The sequence below is a fragment of the Typopeltis vanoorti genome, chromosome 5 (genome assembly GCF_054136105.1).
Source record: "Typopeltis vanoorti isolate ZY-2024b chromosome 5, IOZ_Tvanoo_1.0, whole genome shotgun sequence".
Classification (NCBI taxonomy): Eukaryota; Metazoa; Arthropoda; class Arachnida; order Uropygi; family Thelyphonidae; genus Typopeltis; species Typopeltis vanoorti.
The window spans coordinates 97,275,205-97,291,939 of NC_143553.1; the positions used below are offsets into that span (position 1 = coordinate 97,275,205).

The following is a 16,735-nucleotide window of genomic DNA, read 5'->3' on the forward strand; positions in this document are numbered from 1 at the left end:
ATGGTTATCCTAAGAAAAACTCCTGGATAACTGCTGCTTTTTTTTTTTTTTTCTTCTTTAGAGGGCACCAAAAATAGGACGTTAGATCTTTTGTCTTTTGCAATTATATTGTTTCACTCACTCACTGTCGCGTTTACATGTTTGTTGTGCTCTGATGATGCTGAGTTGAAAATCAGCGAAATATTAGCGTTAATAAAACATCCTTGTTGATAAAAGTGTTTGTGGTGTTGTTAATACCGTGAAAAATAAGTCATGAATAACCATCAACGCCTAAGCTTATCTGTTAGAGGCAGAGGGTTACGAGTGGGTTCCCACAGGGCTCAGTACTGGGACCTATATTGTTTAACCTTTATATCAATGATATTGTCAGTGGGATTGCAGGGGGATATTCAGTTGTTTGCAGATGATTTGAAGCTGGGAAGGGTTACTAGTAATAGTGCAGATGTGGTAGTCATGCAAGAGGATTTGAATAAGCTAGACAGATGGGCACATGAATGGGGATATCGGTTTAATGCAGCAAAATGTAAATTCTTGAGGTTTGGGACACATTGATGGGTCCTGCATACTCAGTATTACTTAGTATGCAGTGTGGTGATACTGAGTATATGAGTATAGGTGATACTAGGTATATGTGGACGCTGCATACTCTATGGGAGGAGCTATACTGAGAAAGTAGGGGAGACAAGAGATCTGGGGTTGATGATTGATGGAAACCTGAAATTCAGGGACATACTGCAAAGGTGGTGAAGGTAACACAGAGGATTGCTGCAATATTGAGAAGGACGCTGACCTGCAGAGATGAAAGAGATTGTTCCGTTGTATAAGACCCTGATCAGACCACACTTAGACTATTGTTCTCAGATTTGGTCCCCAGGATTTGAAGGAGATAAATCAACTGTGGAAAGGGGTACAGAGGCAGATAACAAAGATGGCTTCAGGACTGTACAATTTTGGTTATGAGGATCAGCTGAGGGAATGTGAACTGCAGAGTTTGGTGGATAGAAGGAGAGGTAATATGATTGAGACTTTTAAACTGTTGAGAGGTGTTTACAGGGTTGACACTGGGGAGTTCTTTCGCTTGGTTGAACAGTGGGAAGGAGTGATGACAAGGGGCCATCCTGGAAGTTACGAAAGGAAACTCTGAGTAAGAGGGTGAGGAGTGGTTTCTTTGCATGGAGGGTGGTTGAACCATGGAATGCATTGCCTGATAGAGTGGTGAGAGCAAGAACGGTCAATGAGTTTAAAGAGTGGTATGATAGACTGTGTTTCCTAGGAGGGACCTCCCTCGATGAGTCTTGATAGGCTTGTGTTTCCTAGGAGGGACCTCCCTCGATGAGTCTTGATAGACTTGTGTTTCCTAGGAAGGCCCTCCTGCGATGAGTCTTTTGACTCCTTGGAGGCCTAAATAATAATAATAATAATTATTATTATTATTAGTTTAGCTTTCCTGATACTTATTAAGTGATTTTCAAGTCTCTTCAACTCCTGTTTTGTATTATGAAGTACTCCTTGAAGGAATGAGATTTCTGCCATTGTACTCTGCTCTTCTGTTTTTATCATTTACTACTTCCATATTACCTAGCTCTCACACTCAGCTGGTTATACCAAATCTCATGTTTGTGTCAGATCTACTGTTGACTTGGATCAATCAACAGAAATTAGATTTTTGGAACATGACATTTCAGTCAGAGTTTACTTGACGCTAACTTATGTGTGACACTGGAGTCATTTCAAATATTAACATTTATCTGGAGATGGTGAAGTGAAACTCTTTATCACTGTCTGAATATTAGTCTTAGTGACTGCCTGTCTCAGAAATATTGAAAGCTGTCATAACGTCACCATTTTTTTTAATGTATACACTAAAATAAAGCAAGCATGCTAAATTTTTTATGGAGTGGTATGATTTTTTTGTTTCTCCCCCACACACATGACAAATGAAAGTCCATGTTGTAATTGTGCAGTCATATACAAATGTACTGTCCAACCACAGATATGAGAACCTGTTGACTCGGTGCCAAGAAGAGTCAATTCATGTTGAAGAGGAAAAAGAAATAAGACGATGTACGAATTGGTCACCAACATGCAAAATCACGTGCTTTATTCATAAAATTTTCAAACTGTTATACAAGCAAAATAGTTACCACTTTATAAACTACACTATTCATGAAAGAGAAGTTAATTTTCCAATGTGTAATAATCAACTCATCCCACAGTATGGATTGATTACCGTATCACATAATGGATTCTCCTTCTTCTGACATGCGCAGAAGTGTCAAAGGGTCTCTCATCTGTGGGTGTACAGTATGTGCAACTATGACTTCTATACTCTAAAGATTCCAGAGCTGCTTTAACAGAATATTAATTTAATTGTTTTATTAAACTGTTTACTAAAGAATGTGCAGTACATATATATAGTGAATTTCACATGGAATGCATTTTATCTGCTCTTTCATTATATTTCAAATAAACAAATTTTATTTGGCTTTGAATACTGTATTGCTAATAATAATAATAATAATAATTTATAAATATATTATTTTGTTTCACCTGACAGATAGTTTCCTTTGTAGGTAGAGTCTGCACAAATAATGTTTATCTTGTCATTGATAGCATCTTTTTTAGTTATTATTGGCTTGGTGAGTTATAGTTTTCCTTCCTTTTTTTTTTCCCTCATTTAAAACTATTATTATTATTATTATTATTATTATTATTATTATTACAATGTGACACCTCCAGGGACTGATTGTGGAAGGGTACTCTGTTTTACTGCACTACATACATTTTGTCATCTCCCCTACTACTTAATTCTCCAAATACAACACAGTGACACTACTACCATCAACACCACCCACCCATAACCAACAACAGTATTTTTGTCTGTAAATTTCAGGTGTTCACATGGCTGAACACATGCACCTTTGTATGAGATAGGCTAACTTATCTTCAGTTGAAAAAGCCCATATAAACATTCCTTTCTTCACATTGAGATTCAAACATAGACCTTTTCCAGTCAAAGGGCTCTATGTTAAAAACAATTTAAATGGCAAATTAAATGCTATGGAAATAGACAATTGAATCAGCAAAACTAATTGTTTTGGTATGGTAGGAAATCAACTGAATAAATTTATATGAAATAAAAGAAAAATAATTAGTCAAATTACTAAACTTGCTGTATACAATACTCTATTCAAACCAGTTTTTAACTTGCATACATGGATCTGAGAGCTGGGTTAGAAATAAAACACTTGATCAAAGACTGGAGACCATTAATATGAGGATTCTGAAAAAGATTAAGAAAGCAAACAAATGGCATCAATGGTAGTAGTATCATATTAAAAATTAGGACATTGAGGAAGAACTTGTTAGGAGAGGGCTAATCTGTTGTATGGTCATGTTAAACAGAATGGGAGAGGAAAGGTTAGCAAAACAATTTTTTTTTTCAGGATGGCAGTCAAAATGCCCAGAAGAAGACAAAGATCTAAGTAATTGATACAATAAGAAGTTCCTAAGGAAACCAAGATATAAGTTCAGACAATATTGAAGTCCTGAATAAAACAGATTAATTTGGAGGAAAAATGATTGAGAAGATAGTAATGATGTAAAAGTTTCATGTAGTACCATCATTATATCCTATACACTCACTGGGGATATGTATCAGGAATTTGATGATAATGAACTATGTAAATTTTAGAAAAAGTAATTTGTTGTTTCAAATGTCCTTACTGATTTGGTAAAGAATTCGATTTTTGACTTGGGTGCCTCTTTACCTTTGAAAGGCATGTTAATTTAATAACACCGGCACTGTGGTATTTTAAAAAAATGCTACACTCACTGTTTCATTATCAATTTACTGATAAGCTTTGCACCAGTGATTTTTGTTTGCAGTTCAAGGAAGCTCAGAAATTGGACCTTATTCATTTTAAAAATAGTAAATGTAATTTTGAACCATTTTAGTTTGATACAGTTAGCATCTCTCAAATTATGTTTATCATCTCATCTCATCTCATCTCATCTACTTGATAATGGGTTGAGTCCACTAAGAAGAAAGGTTCTCCACTTATTGCGATCTTTAGCCATCTCACTCATGACTCTATAGCTGGGTAGATGGGAATGTTCTTTCAGCAACTTTATCCAAGTACTTCTTGGTCTGCCTCTAGGTCTTTTTCTTCCTATATATATCCATTCAGAGCTAAATATGGGAGTCTATGAGAGGCCATTCTCTGAATATGACCAAACCATCTCAGTTGATGCTTAATGATTGTGTCTATTATATTATCTGGGAAGTTTAAATCTGTTCTGACTTGATCATTAGTCTTGTGTTCCATCCAGTGGGTGTTATTAATTTTTCTGAGGCATTTCATTTCAAATGCTTGAAGTTTCTCGATTGGTTGTTGAGTTAATCTCCAAGCTTCTGAAGCATAAGTAGCCGGTGGGATAATAATTGTTTTATATAATTTTAATTTTAGACTCGTTGGGATTTTTTTATTTTTCCATATTTTGTTTAGTTTATTCATGTTGGTCCAATCTAGGTTTAGCCTGTGTTTTACTGTTTCCATATCGTTGAGGTTACTAGATATAAGATTGCCAAGATAAACATATTTATTAACTTATTCCAGCAGGTGATTTTCGAGATTTATAGAAATATTTTCTTCTTCTCTACCTATCTTCATTATTTTTGTTTTATGATGATTTATTTTCATACCATAAGTTTTACAAGAGTCATTTAAAATATTAATCATTTTTTCTAGCTTTGGTTTAGAATCTGCTAAAATAATGATATCATCTGCGTATTTTATGTGATTAATGTTGGTACCATTGATTTTTACACCTGGTTCATCAGCTATGGTTTTACAGACTTCTTCTAGGAAGATGATAAGGAGTTGAGGTGAGAGAGGGCATCCCTGCATTACATCTTTCTTGACTCTGAAGTCCTCAGTTTTAATGTTTGTTCATTTTAACAAAAGCTTTGGTGTCTCCATAATAATTTGTAATAAATGTTAAAATATCTGAATCCATTTTTATGTTTTTTAGGATAGTGATCAATTTGTTTCTATTAACTGAATCAAAGGCTTGCTTAAAATCTATAAAACAACAGTATATGGGCAGGTTATATTCCCAATATTTTTATGCTATATTATTAATGGTGAAGATATGGTCTATGGTGGATCTATGTGGCCTGAATCCTGCTTGGTTTTCCTCTATGATTTTTTCTGTAAGCACCTGTGTTCTCTTTTGTATAATTCGAATGAATAGTTTATAACTATGACTTAAGAGTGTTATGGGTCTATAATTTTCACATATTCTTTTGTCTCCTTTTTTGTGAATTGGTATAATAATCCCTGTTTTCCAGTCAGTTGGAATTACTCCAGTATAAAGTATTTGATTAAATAAATTCATTAAGAAATTAATAGCTTCTTTGCCACCATATTTCCATAGTTCTATAGACATTTCATCTTTACCCGTAGCTTTTGAAAGTTTCATTTGGTTTATTGCATTATAATTTCTGCTGGAGTTATGGGTGGTGCCTTTTCATATATCATCTTTTCTGTTATACTTTCCTCCTCCTGTTCTTTCTGAAATAACATTTGATAATAGTCCTTCCAAATTATTTTAATATTTTGTATTGACTCAGTTTCTAGATTGTTTTTATCTTTCATTGTTAATGGTTTATCTTTATAGATCTTAGTTAATTCTTTGATAATTTTGTATACCGTTTTATTATCATTTCTTTCATTAGCTTCTTCGCACAGTTTTGCTTTTTCCTCCAACCAGTTACTTTTGACAGATGTGCACATTTTATCAATTTTGTTTTTAAGATTCTTATAATGTTGTTTATTTTCTTCAGTATTTTTTATATTTAATATATGCTGTTCTTTTTTCTTCTAAAGTATTTAGAATTTCAGGGGTTATCCATTCATAGGAAAATTTTCTAAACTTATTTCCTATTAGTGTCTGATAGTTATCTTGCATAGATTTCTCTTTCAGTTTTGACAGGTCCACTTTGTTGATAGGAGCTCATGATTTACGATACTTGAATTTTAGTTTAATTTTTGCTGCAAGCAGTTCATGGTCAGTGTCAAAGCTGGAGTTTTTAAAGTTCTAACATTCTGCACTGATGATTTCCAATTGTGTTTGATTAGAATGTAATCATTACAGTTCTTTATTGTACCATCTGGTGAGGTCCATGTATATTTGTGGGAAGGACTATGGAAAAAAAGGGTATTACAGATAAATAGATTGTTTGCTTTACAAAATTCTAATATTCTTTCTCCTTTTTCATTTCTGTTATCAACTCCACGCCCCTGCCCATCACATCCTCCATGCCTGGGATAAACTTCCCAATTTTGCATTAAAATCACCCATCACTATTAATATATCTTTCTTGTTGGTCTTGTCTATTAGATCTTGCAACTTATCATAGAAGGTATCGATTTCTTCATCTTCATGTGACTGGTCAGGGGCGTAGATTTGAATTATTGTAAAGTAAACTTTTTTTTTTTTTTTACCTTTTAATCTGATAGTGATCATTCTTGGGCCATGTGGTTCTATGGCCATGACTGCATTTTCATATTTGTAAATTTAGGGACACAAAAACACATGTGTTGAACAGATTATTTAATTAATTACTAATAAATTAAAACTTGACGTTTCGACCCCTGTATCGAGGTCATCATCGGAAGAATACAAGTGTATAAGGAACCAAGCTACATGCTCATGCTCTGTATACCAGTAAACTAAATCTACGTAATTAATTAATCCTTTTCCCTAGCCTGACCTCTAGTGATAAAAAAAAAATAAATAAATAAATACAACTACAATAAATAAACTGCTAAAGTCCTCATGTATTAATATTTTTCTGGATAGTTCTAATTGTTATAATATGATTTCTTTCAGTTGCTGTTGAACTACAAACACTTCACCAGGTTGTCTTCTTGTAGTGGGATTTTTCTATGGCTATGGTTATGCAGGTTGTAGATGGGTCCTCCATATTCTTGAAATGGTTAGGCCATCATTTTTGTTGAGATTTGGGTTGTGTTTGAGCATTTCACATGACTCTAAATTTTCTCTCAAACCAGGTTTTGGTGCGGTGTAGGGACTTGGTATTTTTCCAATCAATTCTGTGGTATGTTTGGAGTGTGTGGTCAGAAATGCTGGTTTTTCCAAAATGGAGGTATTTAATGTGTCGTTTGTGTTGGTCTTGTCTGATTGGGATAGTTCACCCTGTTTCCCCTATGTATGGTATGTTACATGTGCATTGTATTTTGTATACCCCTAGCAAGTTCTTCTTCAATCAAATTTATTTTCCCAGGTTTTAACAGTGTCCTTATATTTAAGGTTAAGAGATGCGAAATTCTATTGGCTGACCACATACTAAACTTCTACGCTGCTCCCTGTGATGTAGGATCAGTCGCATCGGTTTCCTCGGATGCAATAATATTCTCTTGGCACAGTGAAGGCTGCTGATTCATAGGGTTGAATGGTGTTTAATGTTTATATCAATTATGTTTAATATTAATTATATTTATTTACTAAAATATGTGGTATACATGATTGTGGCATCTGTTAATTCAGCAGACTTGGAATAATAAAAATCAGATGAAAGTATACTGTTGTTGCCGGCCTAGTTGGCCAAGTGGTTAGTGTATCAGCTCTCCAACCAAAAGGCTGCAGGTTTGAATTCCACTGTGGGCATGGATGTTTGTGATTGTCTGTGAAAATACTAGTGGTGGTGGTCGACAGTAGATGGCATTAGTGTAGATGATGATTGATGGTAGTTCTGGTTCATTGTAGTTGGTGGATTGAATGGTGGAGACAGAGTTGTAGAGTAGGTGCCCTCCCTCGATGAGTCTTTGGACTCCCTGGAGGGGTCACGTAATAATAATAATAGTATTTTCAGTATGTAAAGCATTTTTTGTTATGTGCCATCCAGTCGTTTTCAACTCTTGAAGATCTTGTGCACAAAGGCTTTTCATCCTACTCGGCCTCTTGTCCTTTCTTTCAGTAATTGTAAGTTCAAATTGGTAAGTTCTTTTATGTTGTCCATTCAACTCTTTTGTGGTCTTCCTCTTCTTCTCATTCTCTCAATCTTCCCTAACATAAATGCCTTTCCAATGATTCATCAGCTTGCATAATATGTCCAAAGTAAATCCACTTCTATTTAGCAATCATCACCTCCAAGGAGTTTTCTGTCTTTATACTCTCTAAAATCACTTTATTGATCATTCTTGAAGTCCATGGGATTCTTATTAGTCTCCTCCACACCCATAATTCAAAGGAATCAATTCGCTTTCTGTCTTTTTTCTTAATATTCCAGCTTCCACATCCGTACATCACTACTGGAAATACCATTGCTTTGAAAATTCTAACTTTCGTGGTCTTACTCATACCTCTATCTTTCATAATTTTTCTCAGGTTTAATATTGTTTTTTTCCCATAACTAAAAAACAGTAAATCATAACTTTCAATGGTTTCTATTTTAGCTCCCTCTATCATAAATTCATTTAAATTGCCAGAAGCCATCACTTTTGTTTGATTGATATTTAAATTAAGCCCAGCTTTGTTACTTTCCTTCTTAATAGAATCAACTGCTCCAGGTCTTCCTTAGTTTCTTAGAATAGACCATTGTTTTGATTTTAATTGGAATGATGCAACCACTGGGATGATGCCGGTCTGGTTGGCCAAGTAGTTAGCATATTCGCTCTCCAAGCTGCAGGTTCAAATCCCACTGTGGGCATTGATGTTTGTGATTGTCTGTGAAAATATTAGTGATGGTGATGGTGGTGGTGGTGGGCAGCAGATGACGTTGGTGTAGTTGCAGTTCATTGGTGGATTGCATGGTGAAGACAGAGTTGTAGAGTAGGTGCTCTCCCTTGATGAGTCTTTGGACTTTCTGGAGGTGTCAGGTAATAATAATAATAATAATAACCATGTTAGCTGGCTGTTGCATATCTAAATTGCTATAGCTGATGATAAAATGGTTATTTTCTATCTAAACTATATGATTCATATTGTGATGTATTGTAATCATTTTTTGATGTGTTTTCAGTATTAAGGCCATATTAATTTTTTTTCTCTGATTTATTGTATGGAGATAGCAAGTAAATCATGCTACTGAGGGATGACTAATTTTGAGAAGATGGAGTAGACATACACGTTAATGTCTCCCTTTGAAACTTTCTTTATATTGCCTTCTGATATTGCTGGCCTAGTTGGCTGAGTGGTTAGCATATCCACTCTCCAGCCAAAAGGCTTCAGGTTCGAATCCCACCGTGGGCATGGATGTTTGTGATTGTCTGTGAAAATACTAGTGGTGGTGGGTGGTTGATGGCATTCGTGTAGCTGATGATGGTATTTGCGATTTGTTGTAGTTGGTGGATTGAGTGGTGGAGACTGAGAGTTGTAGAGTAGGTGCCCTCCCTCAATGAGTCTGGACTCCCTGGAAGTGTTATGTAATAATAATAATAATAATTGCTTATCCTGCACAATGAGTGCAGGATAAGCAATTATAGAGTTGAAGTACTCTAATTGAGAGACTGGAGGAATTAAAGGGTTCTTGGCAAGATGGAAGTGGTAAACAGTTACTAAGGGATAATAATCTGAAATGGAGGGGACCCAGGGTTTGAGAGAGGTAGGTCTGGTAATAGTATCAGAAGATGTATGCATAAACAAGGTAACCCTGCCTCTGATCAGGAATAATGACCTGTAGTCATGTTCTGGGAGGTTGCCAAGCATGTGTAACTCTTAGTCAAGAAAGGAATTATGCGAAACTACAAAGATGGTAATTATGACAACTTCAGGAGACATCTTGGAGCAGCAACATGGCTCTAAGAAAAGAATGCCAATAGTGTACAGAGGAAGTGGTCAGAGATTGTTTGAAAGAAGCAATATCAGAATGCATACCCTGAGACAGGAAGATAAACCAAGTTGAAATTAAATGGATGAGTACAGGGCCGGCCTTCTCTATAAAGGGACCCAGGTGCAAGAAACCTTTTGGGGCCCTAAAATATTTTTCAAAGGTAAAAATTAAAGGATTCGAAATAAACGTATTGTAAAATCTGTTACCTGCAAATGATTTTGGCACAGAAAAAAAAAAAAAAAAACATATTCGAAATATAATACGTTTCTGCAAATGTGTACTGACTGTGCCCACTCGATCGTGGGGCCCGGGTGCATTGCACCCACTGCACCCCTGAGCCAGCCCTGGATGAGTATCAATATAAAGCAGGATCACCAAAAAAAAAAAAAAAAAAAAAAATATATATATATATATATATATATATATATATATATATATTGTTGAAGAAAAAGGTGAACATAACACTCATGAGCAGTACAAAAAGTGCAAGCAATGCTAATATGCTAAGAAGGCCTAAATTAGAATATGTGAGAAAATTGTCTAAGCAGGACAAAAGAAACCCTAGTTGTTTTTTCCTCAATATGTAGGAATTAAATTGTGAATGAAACTATGTTGTGTAAATTATTTTTTTTCATTCACATTTAACATTGCTTATTATGTATTAATCATAATTTGTATAAAGATTATTTATTGTTCCTTAATTAAGGATTACTATTTAAATATTTATTCTAAACTTAACCTACTATTAATTTATTAAATAATAATATGTGTAGAAATTTATGATAACTAAAATATATATGTAAAGTAACGAAAAGTGTATTATAAATAATTGTATACGTAATGAAAGAGCTGATTAAGTAGCTCAAATATTCTGTTTATTCTTATTTTTGAAAATTTAATGTTATGTAATCACTTATGTAAGAGTAGAGTGTTGTATTACATTAGCGAAATGTTTACGTTCATGCGTTGTCATGGAGACGCATGAAATAAACAAGCACGAGTCGAGGAGTGCGTGACCTTGTAACCAAAAAGGAGAACAGATATTATATTAGATAGAATTAGAAGATTTTTAATTAGAGAGAAGGGAGGAAGTTTTTGCGGAGCGGGAAGGGAGGTAGGATACAAGCAAAGGAAGTGGACGAAAATTATAAGTTCTCTAGGGCAGAAATTCATGAGAATAGTGTTTAGAAGTGAGCCAAAACATAGTGAATCATATACTTAGCTGCAAGTGAAGTCAGCTGTGTTGTAAAGGAAAATTAATGCCGTATCCGGATAAATAAAGAACTGGACATTCGATGGAAAATTCTGATTAGTTCCAGTTAGTCTAGGATTACGTCTTAATTCTATGTTGCCATGAGAAGAATTATAAGGAATTAAACTAGTTGCATAAAAGTAAACAAGGAAGGATATCAGTACCTTATTGCTGTTGTTTAGAGTAGTGAAGCGCGATTAACAGTTGTTCAGTTAAAGCGTTGAAGAATTTTATTTAATGTGTTCCGCTAGCTCAAATAAGTTAATTCATAAGTGTGCTCGCAATAAATTGATGTATTGAAGATTGTATCTGGTAAGAGTAGTCATACATGTTTGTTTATTCTAACATTAACTATAGCGTATCTTCGAAGTTCAAGGTCCGAAATAAGATTGCTTGGAATAATGTCTACCTTGATTAGTGCCTGTTGTGAATTTAAACATTAAGTACAACTGATAGATGTGTGCAGACTGATCAAATGAGAAATTTTGTTTTATTAACTTGAATTAAGAAAATTTATAATTTTGAAGCAGAGAATTGTATGTGAAAGTTTAGAACATTGAATTGGCATGAGTGACTTAGCAAGATGTACTAAGTTGATTGTATTGTTTCACTTTAAAGCAGAATTCTTGTGTTTGTTATATATATATCATATATTAAATGTTTTATTTTGTTAATCTAAATATTGTGTTTGCCTGAATTCCTTTTTATTGCGCCGTTCATAAATATTCGAATCTTGCGGGTGCCCCAAGTAGAATAATAAATAATTCGGCCTAATGAGAAGACTGCTAACTTAATTAAGAATTGATCCTACTATTTTATATAGACTAATCTAAAAATAGGGTGGCGCAGTATAATTATAAATTTCTCTACTTTTGGATTGGTGATCAATTTGCGATTAAGTGTTATATTGATAAGAGTGACTTGAACCAAGATGGCGGATTTAGAACATAACATGAAAATAGAACGTCACGACACTAAGAAGGCCTAAATTAGAATATGTGAGAAAATTGTCTAAGCAGGACAAAAGAAACCCTAGTTGTTTTTTCCTCAATATGTAGGAAGTAAAAGGAAGGATGATTATGGAGGGATAACTTTAATCGATGCTAATGGTAGGAAAATAACAGAAACAGAAGAAATAGTTGAGTTAATAAGTGATCACCTTGCAAGGGCTTATCCCAGTGGAGATTTTGAACTGTCAATGTGATAGAGATGTGATGTCAGAACTGAAGAAGATGAACAAGAGATGCTCAGCATATTGAAAAATATCAATGTGAATACAGCAGTGGGACTGGATAGTATATTGACTCATGTGCTATGTGAATGTTTACAATTTTAATTGCGGCATAACAGCTAAGTCGCCCACAAGCTTCATTGAAATTTTTAATGCGGCCCGCACCATCCAAAAGGTTGAAGACCCCCGCACTATGCTGTAAATTGCATCTTCTCAATCTTTCTTCATATTCGACATTCCAGAGGTGAGAAACTACCTTAGTCAGTCACCTGTGGATCCATTCCAACACCTCTTCGTCCTTTTGAAAGCCAGTTGACCAAATCTGGGCACAGTAGTCCATGTGTGACCTAATCAAAGCCTTGTACAATGGAACAAGAATCTCCCTACTTTGACAAGTCAGTGTCCTCTGCAGCTTTCCCAGAAGTCTTTGTGTTGTGTTCAAAATTTTGGCAATGTGTCCCCCCTAAATTGCAGATCCTTATTCACTCACCCTAAGATCTCTTATTTCCCCCACCTCCGACAATATATACCCACCAAGCATAAATTCTGCATCCCATCTTTGTTTCCCAAATTTTAAAACCTTACATTTTAACATTGAACTTGTATCCCCATTCCCAATCACTCAATATATTCAAGTCTTGTAGAGCCACAACATCTCCACTCTTCATAGTTCTTCCCAACTTTGCATCATCTGCAAACAACTGAATATCTCCATCCAAATCTTCACCAATATCATTAATATACAATTTAAACAGTAATGGCTCTAAAACTGACCCTTGAGGCACACCGCTAGTGACCTTCCTTTTCTGGGGTATTGCTCCCCCATACACAACTTGCTGATACCTATCAGATAGCCAATCTCCGATCCAGTGTACTAATCTAATATCCAACCCCATCCACTCTAGTTTGATTATCAACTTATCATGTGGTAATCTATCAAAAGCCTTTGTAAAATCTAAGTATATTACTGTGTATTATCTCTCTCCCCTGTCCAAGAAAGCAGTTACCTTATTGTAGTAAGTAAGTAGATTACTAAAACGACCTCCCTTTAGCAAATCCATGCTGTCCATCAAAGATAATACCATTGTTGTCAACCCAATTCTGGATTGTAGTTCTCACAAGCTTCTCGAGCAACTTAACCACAACATTTGACAGACAGATAGGCTTATAATTTGATGCTTGAGTTCTATCATCTCCCTTATGAAGTAGCATAATCTTGCCCCCCCCCTTCCACTCCTTAGGAACTTGACCCAGTGCTAGACTCATATTAAAAAAAAGTATGTCAAGGCAGATGTCTACTCCCTTGCACATTCCTTTAGAATACATGGTGATATATTATCAAGCCCCCTTATTAACATCTAGTTTGCTCAACTCATTTGATGATAGCTGATGAACTGCAGCCAAGGAAAATAGAAGTTGTATTGTAGGATAGTGAAAAGAGCTCATTTGAGACTATTTGGTGTAAGATTGAGACTAGCAGAACAAAATATACAGTTGAATGCTGCTATAGACCAGGTGATGGAATAGATGGTGGAGATAGTATGCATAAACAAATTGATGAAATGAGTGGAAAGAGGGTAATTATTATGGGTGATATCAACTATGGTAACATTGATTTGAAAGAAGACAGGACACATGTGAGGAAGGAACTGGATTTTATTCAGTTATTAAGGGATAACTATCTGAGACAGCATGTAATAGAAAATACTAGGGATTCGAGAGTGCCTGACCTAGTAATATTATTATTATTATTATTCAGGCCTCCATGGAGTCAAAAGACTCATCGTGGGAGGTGCTTCCTAAGAACATAAAGTCTGTCAAGACTCATCGAGGGGAGGTCCCCCCCTAAGAAACACAAAGTCTATCATACCACTCCTTAAACTCATTGACCGTTCTCGCTCTCACCACTCCATCAGGCAATGCATTCCACGGTTCAACTACCCTCCATGCAAAGAAACCACTCCTCACCCTCTTGCTCACAGTTTCCTTTCGTAACTTCCAGGGATGGCCTCTTGTCATCACTCCTTCCCGCTGTTCAACCAAGCGAAAGAACTCCCCAGTGTCACCCTGTAACCACCTCTCAACAGTTTAAAAGTCTCAATCATATCACCTCTCCTTCTTCTATCTACCAAACTCTGCAGTCCACATTCCCTCAGCCGATCCTCATAACTAAAATTGTACAGTCCTGAAACCATCTTTGTCATCCGTCTTTGTACCCTTTCCACAGTTAATTTATTCCCTTCAAATCCTGGGAACCAAATCTGAGAACAATAGTCTAAGTGTGGTCTGATCAGAGACTTATATAACGGAATGATAACCCTTTTATCTCTGCAGGTCAGTGTCCTTTTCATAATTGCAGCAATCCTCTGTGTTACCTTCACCACCTTTGCAATATGTCCCCTAAATTTCAGGTTTCTATCAATCATCAACCCCAGATCTCTTGTCTCCCCTACTTCCTCCAGTATAACTCCTCCCATAGAGTATGCAGCATCCCATCGATGTTTCCCAAACCTCAAGACCTTACATTTTGCTGCATGACACCCCCATTCATTTGCTCATCTACCTAGCTTATTCAAATCCTCTTGCAGGGCTACCACATCTGCACTATTACTAATAATCCTTCCCAGCTTTGCATCATCTGCAAACAACTGAATATTCCCTTGCAATCCACTGGCAATGTCATTGATATAAAGATTAAACAATATTGGTCCTAGTGCTGAGCCCTGTGGGGCCCCAATTTTAACCCTCTGTCTCCTTGAAACTGCTCCACCTTACACAACTCAATGATACCTATCAGACAGCCAATCCTGAATCCAGTTGACTAATCTGACATCCAGACCCATGTATAATAGCATCTGAGAATTTGACTGTAATGAATATGATCATGTTGCCACCTATTAGTGAGAGTGATCATAAGGTAAGTGACCTGGAAGGTGACTAATTGTGTGAAATTTTCTATTAAGACAGGGTACATGTGGAATTACCATGCTGGCAAGTATGACAAGCTTAGGAGATTGCTTGGTTCAGTGCCATGGCATGTAAAACTGCAAGGGCTGGATGTTGATAGTGCATGGGAAGTGGTCAAGGAGCATTTGCAGGAGGTTATGGCTGACTGTATACCTAGAGTCCGAATAATTAATCAAGTAGAGGTTAAATGGATGAATAACACCGTTAAGCTTGAGTTGCAAAAAAATAAACAACTGTGGATGGGAATTTAAGGAGAAAGGTGACCTGCAGGCACATGAACGGTATAAAGCGCAGGCCAGAAGGGTAACGAGTGTGGTAAGAAAATCAAAAACGGATTATGAAAGGAAATTAGCCATGCAAGCTAAAGAGAATCCCAAACAGTTCTTTCAATATGCTGCAAGTAAAAGAAAAACTGTAAACGGAAGAATGATTTTAAGGAATGCCGATGGTAGGGAGGTCACTGAATCAGTCGATATAGTGGAATTACTGAGTGAGCACTTTGCAAGAGTATATTATCCAGGTGGTGACATTGAAGGAATCAAGGAACCAAAAGTTTATTCCGGGAATTGTGGTGAATGAAGTGGAGATGAACAGTCTGTTACAGAACCTTAATGTGAATACATCTGTGGGATTGATGGTATACCAGCACGGGTCTTACGCGAAGCAGCTAAAGAATTGTCAGTGCCCTTGACCATATTGTTTAATCTGAGTCTCGGGCCTGGTTTAGTCCTGAAGGGGTGGAAAGAGGGGGAAAATAGTTACACTGCATAAATGAGGATCCAAGACTACTGTTACAAATTACCGACCGATCAGCATATCAGGAGTCATTGTCAAGGTCTTGGAGAAAGTAGTCAAGTGAAAAATACATGAATGGATTGATGAAAATGAGATACTGTATGGGGGACAGCATGGTTTTGTGAAGGGTAGATCATGCCTCAGTAACTTGCTCAGGTTTTATAACACAGTGACGGCTGAACTGGATAAGGGTAATGGGTTTACAGTGATATTGCTGGACCTGGCTAAGGCCTTTGACAGGATACCACATGGAATTCTAATCCGTAAACTGCAACATATGGGAATGGATATAGGGCTGGTGAGATGGATAAGAGGGCGCTTGATGGAGAGATATCAGAGAGTAGTTTACTCAGGAGTAAAGTCCAAAAAACGGCCTGTGACTAGCGGTGTGCCGCAGGGTTCTGTTCTTGGACCACTGCTGTTTAATTTGTTCATTAACAATATAGGGAAGGATCTGAGAGGAACAGTTCATTTGTTTGCTGATGATGCAAAGTTGGGTAGGGCAATAGTGAATGCAGAAGATGTCAAAATTTTGCAGGATGATTTGGATAGATTGGAGGTCTGGGCTAAGGAGAATGGATATCAATTTAATGTGGCAAAATGTAAGGTTATGCATTTTGGGCTGAAAAGA

General features: G+C 36.2%; 1 protein-coding gene across 2 annotated transcripts in view; it reads left to right on the top strand.

Annotated features, from left to right (window-relative positions):
- The window catches only part of LOC150106677 (neuronal membrane glycoprotein M6-b-like), a 170,942-nt gene that overhangs the window by 141,966 nt on the left and 12,241 nt on the right, over positions 1-16,735 (top strand). The window contains exon 6 of one of the 2 annotated variants that reach the window (XM_090393276.1): positions 2,558-2,639. In XM_090393276.1, the coding sequence (XP_090249402.1) occupies positions 2,558-2,639 (82 nt within the window). The remainder of the gene's footprint in view (positions 1-2,557; positions 2,640-16,735) is intronic. The other variant, XM_090393275.1, reaches the window with a different exon arrangement.